General features: G+C 37.9%; 1 protein-coding gene across 1 annotated transcript in view; it reads right to left on the reverse strand.

The window, feature by feature from the left end:
* Nucleotides 1–3,909: 3,909 nt before the first annotated feature.
* ZFC3H1 (zinc finger C3H1-type containing) overlaps nt 3,910–15,961 on the reverse strand; it is a gene marked incomplete in the record, with an annotated part of 69,337 nt that continues 57,285 nt past the window's right edge. Inside the window, 9 exon segments of the mRNA XM_014586918.2 lie at nt 3,910–4,289; nt 4,419–4,481; nt 4,742–4,781; nt 5,429–5,530; nt 8,240–8,340; nt 9,444–9,609; nt 9,743–9,847; nt 10,121–10,231; nt 15,167–15,261. Of these exon segments, the coding sequence (XP_014442404.1) occupies nt 4,152–4,289; nt 4,419–4,481; nt 4,742–4,781; nt 5,429–5,530; nt 8,240–8,340; nt 9,444–9,609; nt 9,743–9,847; nt 10,121–10,231; nt 15,167–15,261 (921 nt within the window).

Below are 15,961 nucleotides of genomic sequence, written 5' to 3' on the forward strand. Positions count from 1 at the left end.
ATCTGTGTAGATGGACTCTGGGGCGGTGTGTACAGACACACTGGAGCTCTGCAAACACCAATGTAAACGACTTCTTGTTTAAAGATAGAGGGCCAGCTTATTGGCCATTAAGGGAGCTGGATTCCACATGGCTGACCTTGATTTCAATCCTGGCCCCAGTGGCTTTAAAAATATTGTACTTTAGGCATGTGTGCATGCATGCCCCAAATCCCAAAAGGATAGAGAAATGGAGAAGGAATTGTGGTACGACCACACCCCCATCTGGGGGTGCTTTCGCCATCTGTATCTGACAAACAGGGATTTTCTGGCCAAAAAGAAGAGAGAAAGAAAAACAAAGCAGTTGTTGCTAATGGAACTGGTTTTTTTTTTTTTTAATTTTTTAAATTTAATTTTATTTATTTATTTTAATTTGACCAGAGAGGGAGAGAGTGAAAGAGAAAGAGAGACAGAGGCAGAGACAGAGACAGAGAGAGAAAGCAAGCTGCCAGGTCCAGGACTTGAACCACAGTCAGCCATGTAGGAGTCCAGCGCCCTTAACCACTATGCCACCTGCTGGCCTCGCTAATGGAACTGCTAATACAACAAAAGTTTAAAACAGCATTGTCTCCTAAAAACTACTGCTAGGTCCAACTATAGTATCACATGCTAGTAGATGCTGCTACTCAGCAGACTGAGATCACTTGGGAGGCACTGGTTCAATTCCTGGCCCACCCTAAAAGCTGGGTGTGGTGGCCCATAGGTATAATCCCAGCTGCTAGGAAGGCTGAGGCAGGAAGAGCACAACACAGTGACTCCATATTTTTTTTAAAGGGACCAGCAGTTAGTGTAATGGCTATGTCGCTGAACTCCCATGTAGTCAACCACAGTTCGAGTCCTTGACCTGGTGGCTTAAACTCACACCGGGCGTGTGGGTGCATGCCCAAGATCCCCAGAGGAGACTGGAGGAGAAGGGATTGTGGTGTGGCCATCCCCTCTGAGGGGTGATTTTTCCCTTTCTGTCTTTCTATGTCTTTGGGGTGAGCGCACGTGCCATGTACTCTCCCCCCCCCCAAAAAAAAGAATCCAGTAGTTGGTGTAATGGCTATGTCACTAGACTCCCATGTAGTCAACCACAGTTTGAGTCCCAGAGCCAGTGGCTTAAACTCACATCGGGCGCGTGTGCATGCACGCCCAAGATCCCGAGAGAAGGGATTGCACTGTGGCTATCCCCCATGGGGGTGATTTCTTACTTTCTGACTCTCTCTCTCTCTCTTTCTGGTGAGTACACACACCCTATAGCAAAAACCTCTCCCCAAACCGAAAATAATAATAGTAATTATTATTATTATTTAATTATTATTACTTTTTAAATATTTACTATAAGTCACATGCACTCACCAGAGAGAGACGGAGAGGAAGCAAGAAAGCAAGCCTCCGGGGTTAGGACTCAAATCAAAATCAGCCATGTACAAGTCCAGTGCCTTAACCACCATGCCACCTGCTGGCTCTGTGACTCACATTTTTTTCTCTTATTTTTTTTAGATTTATTTATTTATTTAGCTCTATTTGTTATTATTATTTTTTTTATTTGACCGGAGAGAGACAGCCAAAGGAAAGCGACAAAGCCAAGCTGCCAGGTCCAAGACTCGAACAACAGTCAGTCATGTCGGAATCAGCGCCTTTAACCACCTGCTGGCCCTAGCAACCCCATATTAAAAAACAAAAAGCAAGTACTGATACATTCCAATTGACAACAGAAAGTTATACTATGGGGGACAGACTGGAAATATTTTCCAGGGTATCTAACAGCTATTTTCAAATAATCAGAGCAGGGGTCAGTAGTTGTGCAAAAAGCAATGAACCTACAAGGGAATGATCCTAGATTTACATCCCAGGACTTCCCAGCTACATGTGCATGTTTGTGATCCAGGCCAACTAAGACTGAAGGTCTTGGCATGAGGATGCTGTTGAGGGTTCCCTCTCAGAGAATAAGCTCCAGATCTCTTTCTGTAAATGAAAGACACTAAAAAAATAGGTTCTATTCTCGGGATCAGCAGATGGCCTAATGGTTATATCACTGGACTCCTACACAGTCAACTGCAGTTCAAGTCTTGGACCCAGTGGCTTAAAACTCACACCAGGTTTGTGTGCGTGTATGCCCAAGATCCTTAGAGAAGGATGGAGGAGAAAGGATTGCATTATGGCCATCCCTCACTTTCTGTCTTGATTTCTCACATTCTGTTTCTGCCTCTTCTTGAGCACACACAGTCTATAGCAAAAATCTCTTTTTAAAAAAATGAGTTCTAGGGGGCTGGCAGGTGGTATGGTGGTTAAGAGTGCTGGACTCCCACATGGCAAACCGCAGTTTGAGTCCTGGACCTGGAGACTTGCTTTCTCACTTTTCTCTCTCTTTCACTCTGTCTCTTCCTGGTCAAATTGAAATAAACAAAATATATAAAGTGAAAAATAAAATCAGTTTTATTCTTAATCCCAACAAACACATCTACCAGCCAAGTATGTACTGTCTGGTAGGCATTCTAGTAAGGCCCCAAAATATGGTTTTGAGTAAGTACTACACAAATGTACAAGTGTACAATACCTGGCACCTGGCACTTTACAGACTGCTATGCTGTCTCCAAAAATTCAATTGCATATAATTACAAGACCACATGTGTGGAGGTATGTCTGTCATTAGTACCTTTTTTGCCAAGGTAGAAACTCCCCCTATATAGACTGAAAACAAAACTAGGTCTCCTTTATATTTGGTCATATTGACATTCAACTTAAAACAGCATATCACTGGGACCACTGGATGGCATAATGGTTATGCTGCTGAACTCCCACACAGTCAACTATGGTTCAAGTCCCAGACCTGGTAGCTTGAAACTCACACCAGGTGCATGTGCATACATGCCCAAGATCCTATGAGGAGAACGGAGAAGGGATTGTGGTGTGGCCATGGCCATCCCCCTGGGAGGGTGATTTCATGCTTTCCATCTCTCAGGTGAGTGCACGCACCCTATAGCAAATAATCTCTCTCTAAAACAGAAAAACAGCATGTCACTAAGCTTTTTATTCAAACTACAGTCAGGAGACAATTTCTAAATACTGTGGTTTCTGAGAACAAGGAATTTAATGGTAGTGTATCTCTATCTATCCACTGCCCTCAAAACAGAATAGGACCCATCTTCTTATAAATTAAAAACTCACCGCATTTTTTTTTAATGGGAAGGCAGGTTCAGAACAAAAAAATATTGATATAATGATGTTGAATATCTATATATCCTACTTCAACCCTTTCCCACCAGAGTGTGAAAAGTGAATAAAGACAGCAACGTTTTTTAAAAAGTTAACTTATATTAAAAATATTTTGTATATAAACAAGTTTAATACTACAAGGTAGTATTTCAATACAAAGCAGTTCAAATATTAACTGTTCTTTTAACTGTTAAACTTTATTATAAATTAAAATTTCTTTACAAAAAAATTGCACATAATATTTGACCACTCTTAGGTTCTGATGCACTGGCATTTGCAATAGTTTCTTTAATCTTCAAGTTAAACAGTCTCGGCAAGGAGTCCAGAACGTAGAAAGGGCAATAAACAACCCTGTTAGAGCATTCAAGTGCAACTAGCAGACTTGTGGCCATGGCAGTTACACTTTCCTTAAGATGGACTGTTAAGTTTTAAATCCTGAAATGAAGAATCTCAAAAGATTTAAAAAAGAAGAACTAAAAGGGACTGCCTGCTTTTTTACTGTAAACACAGCCCTGGAAATTAAATCCCAAACAAGAATCTCTCAGGCATCAGAGAGTGTCAAGTGAATCAGGAATAGCACAACGTAAAGAAAAGGGGAAAGTAAAAAACAAAACAAAAACAAAGAAAATTAAAATAAACGTCAGTCACTTTGAGGAACTATACTTACGTACATGATGTTATGAGAATCTGGCAGGGCCTAGAAGCAGGCCAAACAGGAAGTTCATTTATCCAACTGAAGAGGATCATGTTCATTGCTTCCGGTTTGAGGATAGGATATTGCAGGGGACTTGATATGATCAATAATGCTTGTCTGCTTTACACAGACCTTAGCCAGGGATCAGCCTAATCTTGAAGAATCATTCAAATAATTTTGGCAATTATTATAAGGACTTAGAACTGACTGCACCCAATGTTCAGTGATTCTTGCTTTCTGTTTTGTTACTGTTTAAATTTAAGAGCTCATTTAGGCTGACTCCAATTTCTTGGCACTTGGAAACTAGTTTTCTCAGGTTATCAGTTTTACCTCCTTCTGATGCTTCAAACAAGAGTTGCTGCAAAAGACAGGGAAGCATAGAAGTAAGACTTAGCTAGAGTCCGAGCATTACCACATCAATGGATATGGCACATGCAGAAAATTTATAGAAAAACATCAAGATAAAATAAAAGATAAAAAGTATTACATCTTTCCACAGGGATGCACAAAGAGGTAACTTCTGTAAGGCTCTCTGATATAAACGGTGGACCTATAAAATAGATACACACACAATTCCATCAGAACATGATGAAAAATACCTCCATAATCATATCTGCTTAAAGAATGGTACTTCACACTAATATTCAGGACAAAGTGGTTACACTGGGTTTTAAGGTTTCCAAATATATACAGTTCTTGGAATGTTAACTTCTATAATTTAATCCTTTTAAATTGAGAAGTCAACAAAATAAAACCTTTTTTTTTTTTTAGAAAAAAAAGTGACCCATGTGATAGTCAATCATGGCTTACCTCTCTTTGCCCCTTTAGAACAATCTCAGCAGCAATGGCTCTAAGGGAAAAAAAAGGAATATAGAAAAGGGAAAAGAAAAATTTATATATCTTTGAAAAAAAATGAAGTATCACCACTGGCAGAATACTGACTGTGGGAATCTGAGTACAAAACTTCCTGAAAGTAACAGGCTAAAATTCCAAGGAGTGTAACCTATAGTGAAAAGAAAAATTAAACAAGTTTTATCAACTTTATAAGAATAAAGCAGACCAGTGTTTTGAACATAAATAACGTTCATTTAAAAAAGAAAAAAGAAAACTCATGATTACTAGTGAAAAATACCTGGCACTAAAACCTTTAAAAGAAAAAAGAAATTGAACTATAATAGGAATGAAATCCCATATTTCAAAAGAGATGGTCTTAAAATGTCTTAACAGATCTATTTTATAACAGTATTGTTATCTAAAATGTACTCCTTCAAGGAAAATTAAATCTATCCATTTTGCTTTTGTTACTAAGGCTACTGTTACTAAGCACTCACTCACTCTTGGTATGAAACCTCAGCAAGTGTCAAAAACAAATCTAAATTAGAGTAGAGATCTGTCTGATAGGGAAAAAAAATAGATGTCATTTCAAATTTACCTGTCTGGAGCAAACCTTACAAATAAAAGCAATAGCTAAAAATATGTACATGATTGTTGCATTACATTTTCCAGGTGGCCAGGCATGTTGGGATATTATATGTAAACATCTTGGCTTGAAGTTTCAGAATCTGAACATTGCTTTCTTCCCATTCATGTTGAAGTAGCCTGTAAAGTACATTCAGAAAAATGAACAAAGCATTGCAATTGTAGAGAACCCCAAGTGTGCTTTCTGAGCAGACAGTTTGATGAGGTGTACATTTTGGTCAATTAAATTCCATCAAGGCTATTCAGCAAATGTTTCCAGAGTGCCTCTTATAAAAATTACCTTTGGACAGGAATGTGCAAAACTAGCAAGAGGTCCAGTTAAGATCTAGGCTTTTCTTCAGCAAATTAAAATAAGGCTAGTGTATTTCTACAGAATACTAAAGCATCTTCTCCAAATAATAGTCCTCCGCCCCCAAAGTGTTAAAAACAATGACTTGACATTCACCCAATTTCCTGGTATTTTTCTCTTAGAGTATATTTAATCTGGAATGTTTCTTGAACTAAAATGTAAGTACAATGATTATTAAGTTCTCTCCCCTTCTTAAATAAAGGACAAAGACGTCCACAAGGAAGTAAGTATCAAAAGATAGAAGTGGGGATTTGTCAACAAACCCAACAGGAAACTACCTATATTCTAAAGTGCCTATCACAATACAAACTAGTAAAAATATGTTTTAGCAAAGATGATGATGTTTCTTTTTCTTTTCTTTGTTTTAGAGATTTTTGCTATAGGGCATGTGCACTCACTTTGGAAAGACAGACAGGAAGAAAGCAAGAAATCATCCCCCAGAAGGGAAGGCCACATCACAGTCTCTTCGTTTCCACTCTCTCCTTTAAGGATCTTGTGCATGCATGCACATGTGCCTGGAATGAGGTGTTTTTTGTTTGTTTGTTTGTTTGTTTGTTTGTTTTTTTGAGAGGTTTTTGCTACAGGGTGTGTGCACTCGCCAGAAAGACAGAGAGAGACAGAGAGATAGAAAGAGATAAATCACCCCCCAGGGGGGATGGCCACGCCACAATCCCTTCTCCATTCTCCTCTCGGGATCTTGGGCATGCACACATATGTGCCCGGCGTAAGTTTAAGCCACCGGGTCCGGGACTCGAACCATGGTCGACTACATGGGAGTCCAGCGACATAGTCATTACGCTAACTGCTGGCCCCATGAGTTTTAAGCTGCCAGCTCTGGGACTCAAACTGCAGTTGACTACATGGTAGTCCAGCGACATAACCATTAAGCCATCTACTAGTCTCTCCTTTCCTTTTTATTAAGAGGGATTTTTGTTAGAGGGTATGTGCGTTCATCAGGGAGACAGAGAGAAAGTGAGAAATCAATCTCCAGCAGGGACAGCCATAACACAATCCTTTCTCCTCCATTCTCCTCCAGAGGTTGCGGGCATGCACACACACATGCCCCAGCATAAGTTTCAAGCTGCCAGGTCTGGGACTCAAACTGCGGTCAACCATGTGGGAGTCGAGAGCCTTAACCACTATTATCACCTGTGGGCCCCAAGATGAGGTTTCATAATTCAAATTTCTGTAATTAACCTCTATAGATTAGTATGCTAGCCAACAAATTCAATTATAAAACACTATGATTATTTTTGTCACAACCTTATTAGGCTTTTGAATTTTTCCCAAAGTCTTAAAACATTTTACACACATATATTTTAAGTGGAATACCGTAAATACTGTAAAATGCAAGGGAATTTCTGATAAATATTTTGAGAATCTTATGATCCGTAAAACAAACTTATAGTCATAAGATACAACTGATGCAGTAGGACTGACTCTACAAATAGAAGCCAAACCATTAGCAGTGCATCTTTTTCAATGAAACAGCACACTTCCTAAGAGTGAAAAAAAGGTTACTCTATGAGAGCGCAGAAACCACAAAGAAATGTTCAGAAATCTCCTTTTCGTTGACCATATGAAATCTCCAGATTAGTGTTTCTCAAATGTGGATTGAGGGCCCAAGCACAAAAATCTATATTTTAAACTAGCATTTCAGATTCTAATGCATAATAGCATTTGAGAGTAACTGACCTATGTGAAAGTATAGAATCCCTAAAGCAGTATTTCCCTGCTATTACATGCCTATTGCTTATAACGCACCTACTAAGGACAAACAGTGGACGCTCAGGGAACACAGATAAACCTGACTTGAACTATTTGCCCTCTTTTCTGAAACAACCAGATTTTTATACTGACTTTTGTATGAATAGCTAAAAATTGCTTAACAACTCTGAAATGAAAAGTACAGGCTGAACACACCCAATTCAAAAATCCAAAATAAAAAATGCTCCAAAATCCAAAAATTTCTGAGTGCAAATATGACACCACACATGGAAAATTCCAATTTTTCTTCATATGTGAAGAAGTATAGGAAAGATTGCTTACTGGTACTCAGGAACAATGATGATGCCAGAACCACACTGTCCACGTGGGTGGCTGAGACAGTGACATGTTTGCTTTCTGATGGTTAAATGTACACAAAGTTTGTTTCATGCACAAAATTACTCAAAATATTGTATAAAATTACCTTCTAGCTATATGCATAAATTACATATGAAGGAAAAGTCAATTCTTTGTTGAGACATGAATCCCATAACCCAAAATATCTTATGTATATGCAAATATTCCAAAATCCAAAAAAAGAAATCCAAAGTACTTCTGGTATAAGCATTTTGAATAAGGGATATTCAACCTGTAGTATATACCATGAGGAAACAGTGAAAGATCGGGTTATTCTTTGACTTTCCAAGAATAACTTTATATGAACAGCCTATTACTGTGGAGCTGAGAACCAAAAGAATTTGCCTTTTTCTTACCTCAGTGCAAGTCCAGGATTAGCTGGCATAACTGAGCAAAACCGTTCCAATGTTTTGGAATGCTGGGTCTTTGGAACACAGCTCAAATAAAAGAAAATAACCTGCAAAGGTTGAGGGAGTAAAAATGAATGCAACTAAAATGTGAAGTCCACTTACCTATGCGTTTTAATGAGAAAACCAAAATGGTCTTGAAGACATGAATGTATAATTATAATAATGTATGATGCTGTAAGTTACAGTTCCTACCATTAATTATATTAGTGACTTTCCAAATATGAATTAGGAAATATGGTCTAGTGATGACAGCCATGGACAGAACACTGACAAGGAGCCAGGAGTCCGGGTTTTCATTCCTGAGTCTACCTTTACTTGCTGTATAGCTGGGCAAGTCATAGGGCTAATAATACCTGCCACATCTTGCTCATGGAATGCTCGTGTGTAAATGACTTAATGTCCATAAAGTGGTTTGAGATCCTGGGATAAAGAATGGCATAGAAGTACAAAGCATAATAATTGGTTATCCCAATTAACAACAGAACCACCCCAACTCCCCCACAAAAAACCCCAATAAACAAAATATATGTATGTTTTCGTCTACATTGAGCTTTAGTAAGAAATTTTAGCCTACATGACACTGACTGATAGGGGTCTCTGAAAATAAATTAAAAGAAATAATAAACCCTTTATTACCTGTAAGATCAATATATAAATAAATCATTAATCAGATTATACTCTTAACTTTAGGCAGGACCTGATTTCAACTTTCTTGTGTTTTGTGTCTATTTGCATAACAAAATATTAACAAAAAGAATAGTTACAATAAATAAGCTTTCTTACTTATTTTGATGTTACAGAATTTCTATTGAGTAAAATTTTTGACTACTTAAACAAAACATTAGATAACACACTAGAAACGTTTGTTTAATCTGTCTTCCTAATGTATTAAAACCTTAACACGCCTTCAATTTTGCTTCAGTGGAAAATTTTCTTAAACATAATCAACTTGCACATTTTGTATTAATTGAGCCTTAAAGGGCTCTGTTCCTAGACTTTGAAGAGATAAGAAACATAGTCAGGAATAACAGCAAATGCTGGCAAAGTTCTCCTGGAAAAAGCTCTCTTGATATAAAATTAGAATCTGCTGTCATTTTTTAAAATCTGCTGTTGTACAACCAAATAAAGAAAAAAATGTTCAAGTTCTTACCCTATTATGAAATTCATAGTTGGACCAGTAATCAGCACTGCTAAAAGGAATAGGGTATCGGGCAGGGACTGTAACCAAACATCTATTCACTAAATCAGTAAAAAATTTGAATTCCTGGACTTTGTTTCTGGATCCAGCAGCTCTATTATTGGCAAAGACAAGATAACTGCCAAAAGAAAAATACAATCATTTAGAATAATTAAAACACTAATTCGCTCACTAAGAAAGCTGACTTTCCCCTTCCCCACCACATTCCCTTATGACAAAATGCCATTCTTATTAAGAGGAACTAAACTTACTCCATCCAAATCTTCTGTACGATATCAGATCTCATAGCCACCCCTAATGCTGCCTCATATGCCTCTACTGTTTCTTTAATACTTGATTGAAGTGGATGACAAAGGCTGTTTACAAAATGAAGAAAAAAAGCATGCTCACAGTTCAATTATAATACTGAGTAAAGAAATGACAAAGTATATTTCGAATATACAGGTATTTATACAATGACATTCTTCATTCAATCTTTCTTCTTTGGTATGTACGAAACCTGAGTATCTCTTTAATTTTGCTTTAATAACTTTAACATCAGGTTGACTTTAATGCAACATAACTTATTAATAAACAGCAAATGCAGGACTTATATGAAACATTTCTCCCCACAACAGATAACATCTCACCAGTAAATCAGCCACAAATAAGGAACTTGTTGGTTAAACACATCATCATCAAAATTCCCTTTACATAAATGGGCTGGAATGTCAAGTGGTCCTGGGATATTTAAGAGATACCTAGAAAAAAGCCCAAATATTGTCTGAGATGTTTCCACACATATGGATTACAAATACTTTTTTTAAAAAAGAATTTCAACGAAATACTTTTATAAAATAAATTTTTATGATTTTTATAAGATATACTTTTCTGGAGTACACCATACTTCTTTGCTCTCATGTTTAGGAGCACATGTTTACTCAAAATTTTATTGTCTTTCTGAATTTTTTCCTACCCCAAACTAAACAAATGTCCATTATTTGATTAAAGTTAATTAAAAATATAAAAGAACAAATTTGAGACTACCAAGTATCTAGATATTCCCACAAAGTTTGCACTTTTTTTATAAAGATTCCTTAAGAGTTATAAAACATGATATTTGAAAAGTCCCATCTTTCACTAAATCAAACAGATGCACATACACACACAATTTAGGTTTAATTTTAGACATGATATCAAAGTATATTCTGGGGCCAGCAGGTGGCGGGGTGGTCAAGGGTACTGGATTTCCACATGGCCAACTGCATTCGAGTCCCCCCCACCCCCGCCCCGTCCCGCGGGTTCGACTCCCGAACCCAGTGAATTAAAACTCAACTGAGCATGTGTGCACACATGCCCAAAATCCCACGAGGAGAATGGAGAAGGGACTGTGGTGTGGCTATTCTCCTCTGGGGCATGACTTCTCATTTTCTGTCTGTCTCTCTGGTGAGCGCATGTGCCCTATAGCAAAATCTCTCTTAAAAAAAAAAAAATTAAAGAAAAAAAACAACCCTATAAAGTTGAGCTAACTTTAATAAAGTGAATGAAATTACCAAGTTAACTTTCCTGACTATCTACTTCATCTTCAAATTGTTTTGAAACATATGAAAATTACCCCATCTGGTTCTTTTCTGCCTGTCTTTTTCAAACTAAATATCACATAGAGAGTTGATAGAATTTAATTCCGGGTAAATATTACAGTACTAAGAATTTTGCTTTACAACATCTATTCATGAAATTTGAATAAAAGTATTTCAAATTTTTAAAGAGCACTCATTTCTCCTATTAGCAAATTTGACTATATTTATAAATTACAATTTCTATCAATGTAAGGCAATGCCAAAAATGACCTCATCTATTATCATTCTCCTAATATTTGAATCAAAAAAAAGATGTCCTAAGTTAACAAAATGCACAATTTTTGGGTAAACAAGGACTTTAGTAGCTACATAAACTAAGTACAGGATACCTTTTGCTCCTAACTCTAGGTGAATTACAAACTATGACTATTCCCATAAAAAATTTAATAAAGCAAGATGACTTAATAAACAATGAGAAGATTTGGAGGTGATCCATTTTGAGATTTTTATTGACACTGTTATTTATTCTGCTTAATTAAGCTGACAAGAAGATCTGAAGATCTTTGAGATAGAAACTGGCAGCTTGTTCTTTAGCTAAATCAATTATGTCCATGCCCAAGGGAAGATCAGACCAGTATGTCTATGAAGAGTTTGGTTCAGCCTTGAAGTTGTCCTTTGGGTGAGTTTGAGAGGTTAAAGCAATCTAATTTAAACAAGGGAGAAACTAAATATGGGAAAGGTAAAACAATCTCTAGAGATTGTTTAAACTCTAAGTTAAATTCCCTTGGAGTTTAACTCTTTTCTATTGATTTATCTTTAAAATTACATGGGACCAGCAATTAGCGTAATGGCTATGTCGCTTGACTCCCATGAAGTCCATCACGGTTCAAGTCCTGGACCTGGTGGCTTAAACTCATTCTGGGTGTGTGTGCAATCATGCTCAAGGTCCCGAGAGAAGAACGGAGGAAAAGGGACTGCAGCGTGGCCATCCCCCCAAGGGGTGATTTCTTGCTTTCTGTCTCTCACACAAGCACAAGCGTCCTATAACAAAAACCTCTCAAAAAAAAAAAAAATTTACTTCACTTAAAATTATTTGTAAGATGTTAATTTACATATAGCAGAGCAGAAAAAATTTCAGAAAGGGCATTAAAATCACTGTAAATAAACTGGCTACTGTAAGAGGACAGATGTAAAGATTCAAATTAAAGAAGGGAAAGTGGGACCAGCAGTTAGTGTAATGGCTATGTTGTTGAAATCCGATGTAGTAGACCGCGGTTCGTGTCCCGGACCCGGTGGTTTAAACTCACACCGGGCGCATGTGCGTGCGTGCCCAAGATCCTGAGAGGAGAACGGAGAAGGGATTGCGGCGTGGCCATCCCCTGGGGGGGGGTGATTTCTTGCTTTCTGCCTCTCTGTCTCTCTCTGTCTTTCTGGCGAGCACTCGCGCCCTATAGCACAAACCTTTCCCAAAAAAAAGAAAGAAAAAAAAAGAAAAATTTTTCTCAGACCAGCAGGTGGCATAGTGGTTAAAGAACTGGACTCGCATGTGGTCAGTTGCTGTTCGAGTACCGGACCCAAACATAAACACATGCTACTCATGTGTTTATGTGTGCCCAAAATTCTGAGAAGAAAAGGGATTACGGCTGGCCACCCCCCTCCCCCGGGGCAGTGATTTCTCATTTTCAATCTCTCTGTTTCTGTCTCTTTCTCTTGAACCGCGGTCAACTACATGGGAGTCCAGCGACATAGCCATTACGCTAACTGCTGATCCCTACAAAATACATTTAACAGTGAACTTATCTCTGGGACCAGCAGTTAGCATAATGGCTATGTTACTGGACTCCCATGTAGTTGACCATGGTTCGAGTCTCGGACCCTATGGCTTAAAGTCACGCCAAGCGCATGTGCGTGTGTGCCCAAGATGCCGAGAGGAGAATGGAGAAGGGGTTGCAGCGTGGGCATTCCCTCGGGGGTGATTTCTCGCTTTCTATCTCTCTGTCTGTCTCTCTTTCTGGCTAGCGCACGCACCCTATAACAAAAAAAACCCTCTCTAAAAAAAAGGGGGGGGAAGTGACCCCAAGTTTCAGATAAAATGCCAACCACCTACTCAATAAAATTAGAGTTTAAATAAAATTCTCAATATAACACTGCTACACTGGAAGGATAGGAAGAAAGGAGTAGAAAGGGAGCACCAAAAGGGAAAAGACACTTGCAAGCATTAGACCTGCTGACATAAAAATCAAGGTTTCATTTTTGCTGATCGACATTTTTCAACAAGAAATTTTGTTTAGTAAATATTTAGCTTAGATCTTCCTTCTCATAGTTCCTCCTAACATATAATAAGAGTATAACAGATATTTTCCTTCTGATACTATTGGATCATCAGAAAAGTAATGATGCATTTTCGCACAGAAAAATACGTCATGACTTTCTCAATGATGTATTATTTTACTCAGAATCAGCAAATTATGCTTACTTTTTGTAAATAAAATTTCATGAAACACAGACACACCCCTTCACTTATACATTGTCTAAGGCTGCTTTCTCACTACAAAGCATTGTAGAGAAGATAGACCATAGGGTCTGCAACTCTAAAGCATTTATTTTTTGGGCTTCAAAAAAGAAAAAAAGTTTGCTGGCCCCAACAGAGATGAGAAAGGTAAAAGAACTTAAAAAAAAAAACAACTTTATTATCTGTTACCTGCTATATATTCTTAATGTTAACAAGAACTCTCAGCAAAGCAAAGACAGTAAATACAGAGCTCTATATGAACAAAGAATCCTAACATGCCAGTAGCGTATGCAAGTGAGTGCCCAAAATCCCAAGGAAGAAAACAGAGAAGGGACTGTGGCATGGCCAACCTCGGGGAAGATGATTTCTCACCTTCCCTCTCACTGACTCTCTCCAACAAGCTTATGTGCCCTATGGCAAAAACCTATAAAAAAATTTTTTTTAAATATATAAATTGAAACTGAGGGGCCAGCAGGTGACATGGTGTTTAAGGCACAGGATCCCACATGGCCGATTCCATAGTTTGAGTCCTAGACCCGGCAGCTTGAAAAACACAAGGGTATGTTTGCATGCATTCTCAAAATCCCAAGAAAAGAACAGAGAAGGGATAGTGGCATCACCCTCAGGGGGTGATTTTTTTTTTTTTTTTCTAAGAGAGATTTTCGCTATTGGGCACATGCACTCACTGGACAGAAAAAGAGACAGAAAGTGAGAAATCACCCCCCCTTCCCCCAGGCAGATGGCCATGCAACAATCCCTTCTCCTCCATTCTCCTCTTGGGATTTTGAGCATGCATGCATGCCTAGTGTGAGTTTCAAGCTGCCAGATCTGGGACTTGAACTGTGATCGACCATGTGGAAGTCTAGTAACATAACCACTGCATCATCTACTGGTCCCAAAGGGGTGAGTTCTTATTTTCCCTCTCTCTCTCTCTCTCTCTCTCTCTCGTTTCCCATCTCTCTCCAGTGAGTGCATGTGCCCAATGGGAAAAACCTATAATAATTTTAAAAGTTAATTTTAAAATAATTGAAATTTCTCAGGATAGTTGCTATAGTATTAAGTGCTAAAATTAACAATACCAATAAAATAAGAAAAAAATGAGTTACTATGGCTTAATGCAAATCTTAATTTATACAGTGCCTTTACTCCTAAAAACATGAAAGTATTTTACATCTTGTCTCCATTTTTATTATTTTATTTTACTGCCCTCTTAAGAGTCATGTAAGTGTGCATTCAAGTATAAAAGTCATTCTAAAATGAAAATGAATTCACAGAAAAAATACCATCTTTCTGAAGAACTATACTAATCTCTTTGTCCTCTACAAATCAAGAGTTCTACAATTGGACTAGCTGCTTTTATCACAGTTCAATGGCTGGATCCCACATGACCTACTGTGCAGTTCAAGTCCCCAGACTGGTGGCTTGAAAACACACCAGCACATGTACATGTTTGTCCAAAATCCCAAGAAGAGAATGGAGAAGAAAGGACTGCAGCGTGGCCATCTCCCTTGGGGGTGCTTACTCTTTCTCTCTCCAGGGAGAGCATGCACACTATAGCAAAAATTTTAAAAATAAATAAATAAATCCAGAGTTCTACAACTTACCGAAACAGATCCAAGTTACTATACTTCTCAAACCCAGGCTTAAAGAAGGATGCAATAAATTTTCGCAAAAATGGAAGAAGATTATCTCCTCGATTCTATTTTAAAAAAAGGGAAGAAGATTATCTCAATTCTATTTTAAAAAAAACACCAGGCTTTTAATGTTTAATTAAAATTTTTAAGTTTTAAGGGTGGAAAATTCCTTAATGAAAAATTACTGGTAGATGGGGAGTGGAGGGGGTACACTTGAGACACATCCATATAACTTCTTTAATCTCTGAATTAAAGTCAACTAATCATTAAACAACTTAACATCCAATGCTACAGGCTTAAATTTAATTCTCCAATTATTTATTAGGTCTCTAGTACATGCCTGGTGTAGTAGGTATTAGGACAGTAAACATGAATAAGACATGGCCCTTGCCTCAAAACATTCTTAAGTGTAATATAAAAAGCAGTTACAAAGCACTGTAGTAAATGCAATAGGTAGAATTATGACAGAGAGATAAAGAATACCTAACATAGCTTGCAAGGACAAAAGAACCAAGAAATACTTCCTGAAATTCTGAAAAATTTCTGAAACATAAAAGCATCATCTAAGAACTAAGGAGCCAGACAGTGGGGCAGCAGAAAAGCGTGACACTCTGTGAGGCTGACCCACGTGGGAGTGTTCTAGGCTCGTGTCCAAAGATCTCCCTGGTACTGGATGCATCCATGCCCATGATTGGAGGCTGGCTGAAAGTAGGAGTGGATCATGCTGTCAACACTTTATTGGGCTGCTGTCTCTCTGTCTTTCCC

The sequence above is a fragment of the Tupaia chinensis genome, unplaced genomic scaffold (assembly GCF_000334495.1).
Source record: "Tupaia chinensis unplaced genomic scaffold, TupChi_1.0 Scaffold000168_1, whole genome shotgun sequence".
Classification (NCBI taxonomy): domain Eukaryota; kingdom Metazoa; phylum Chordata; class Mammalia; order Scandentia; family Tupaiidae; genus Tupaia; species Tupaia belangeri.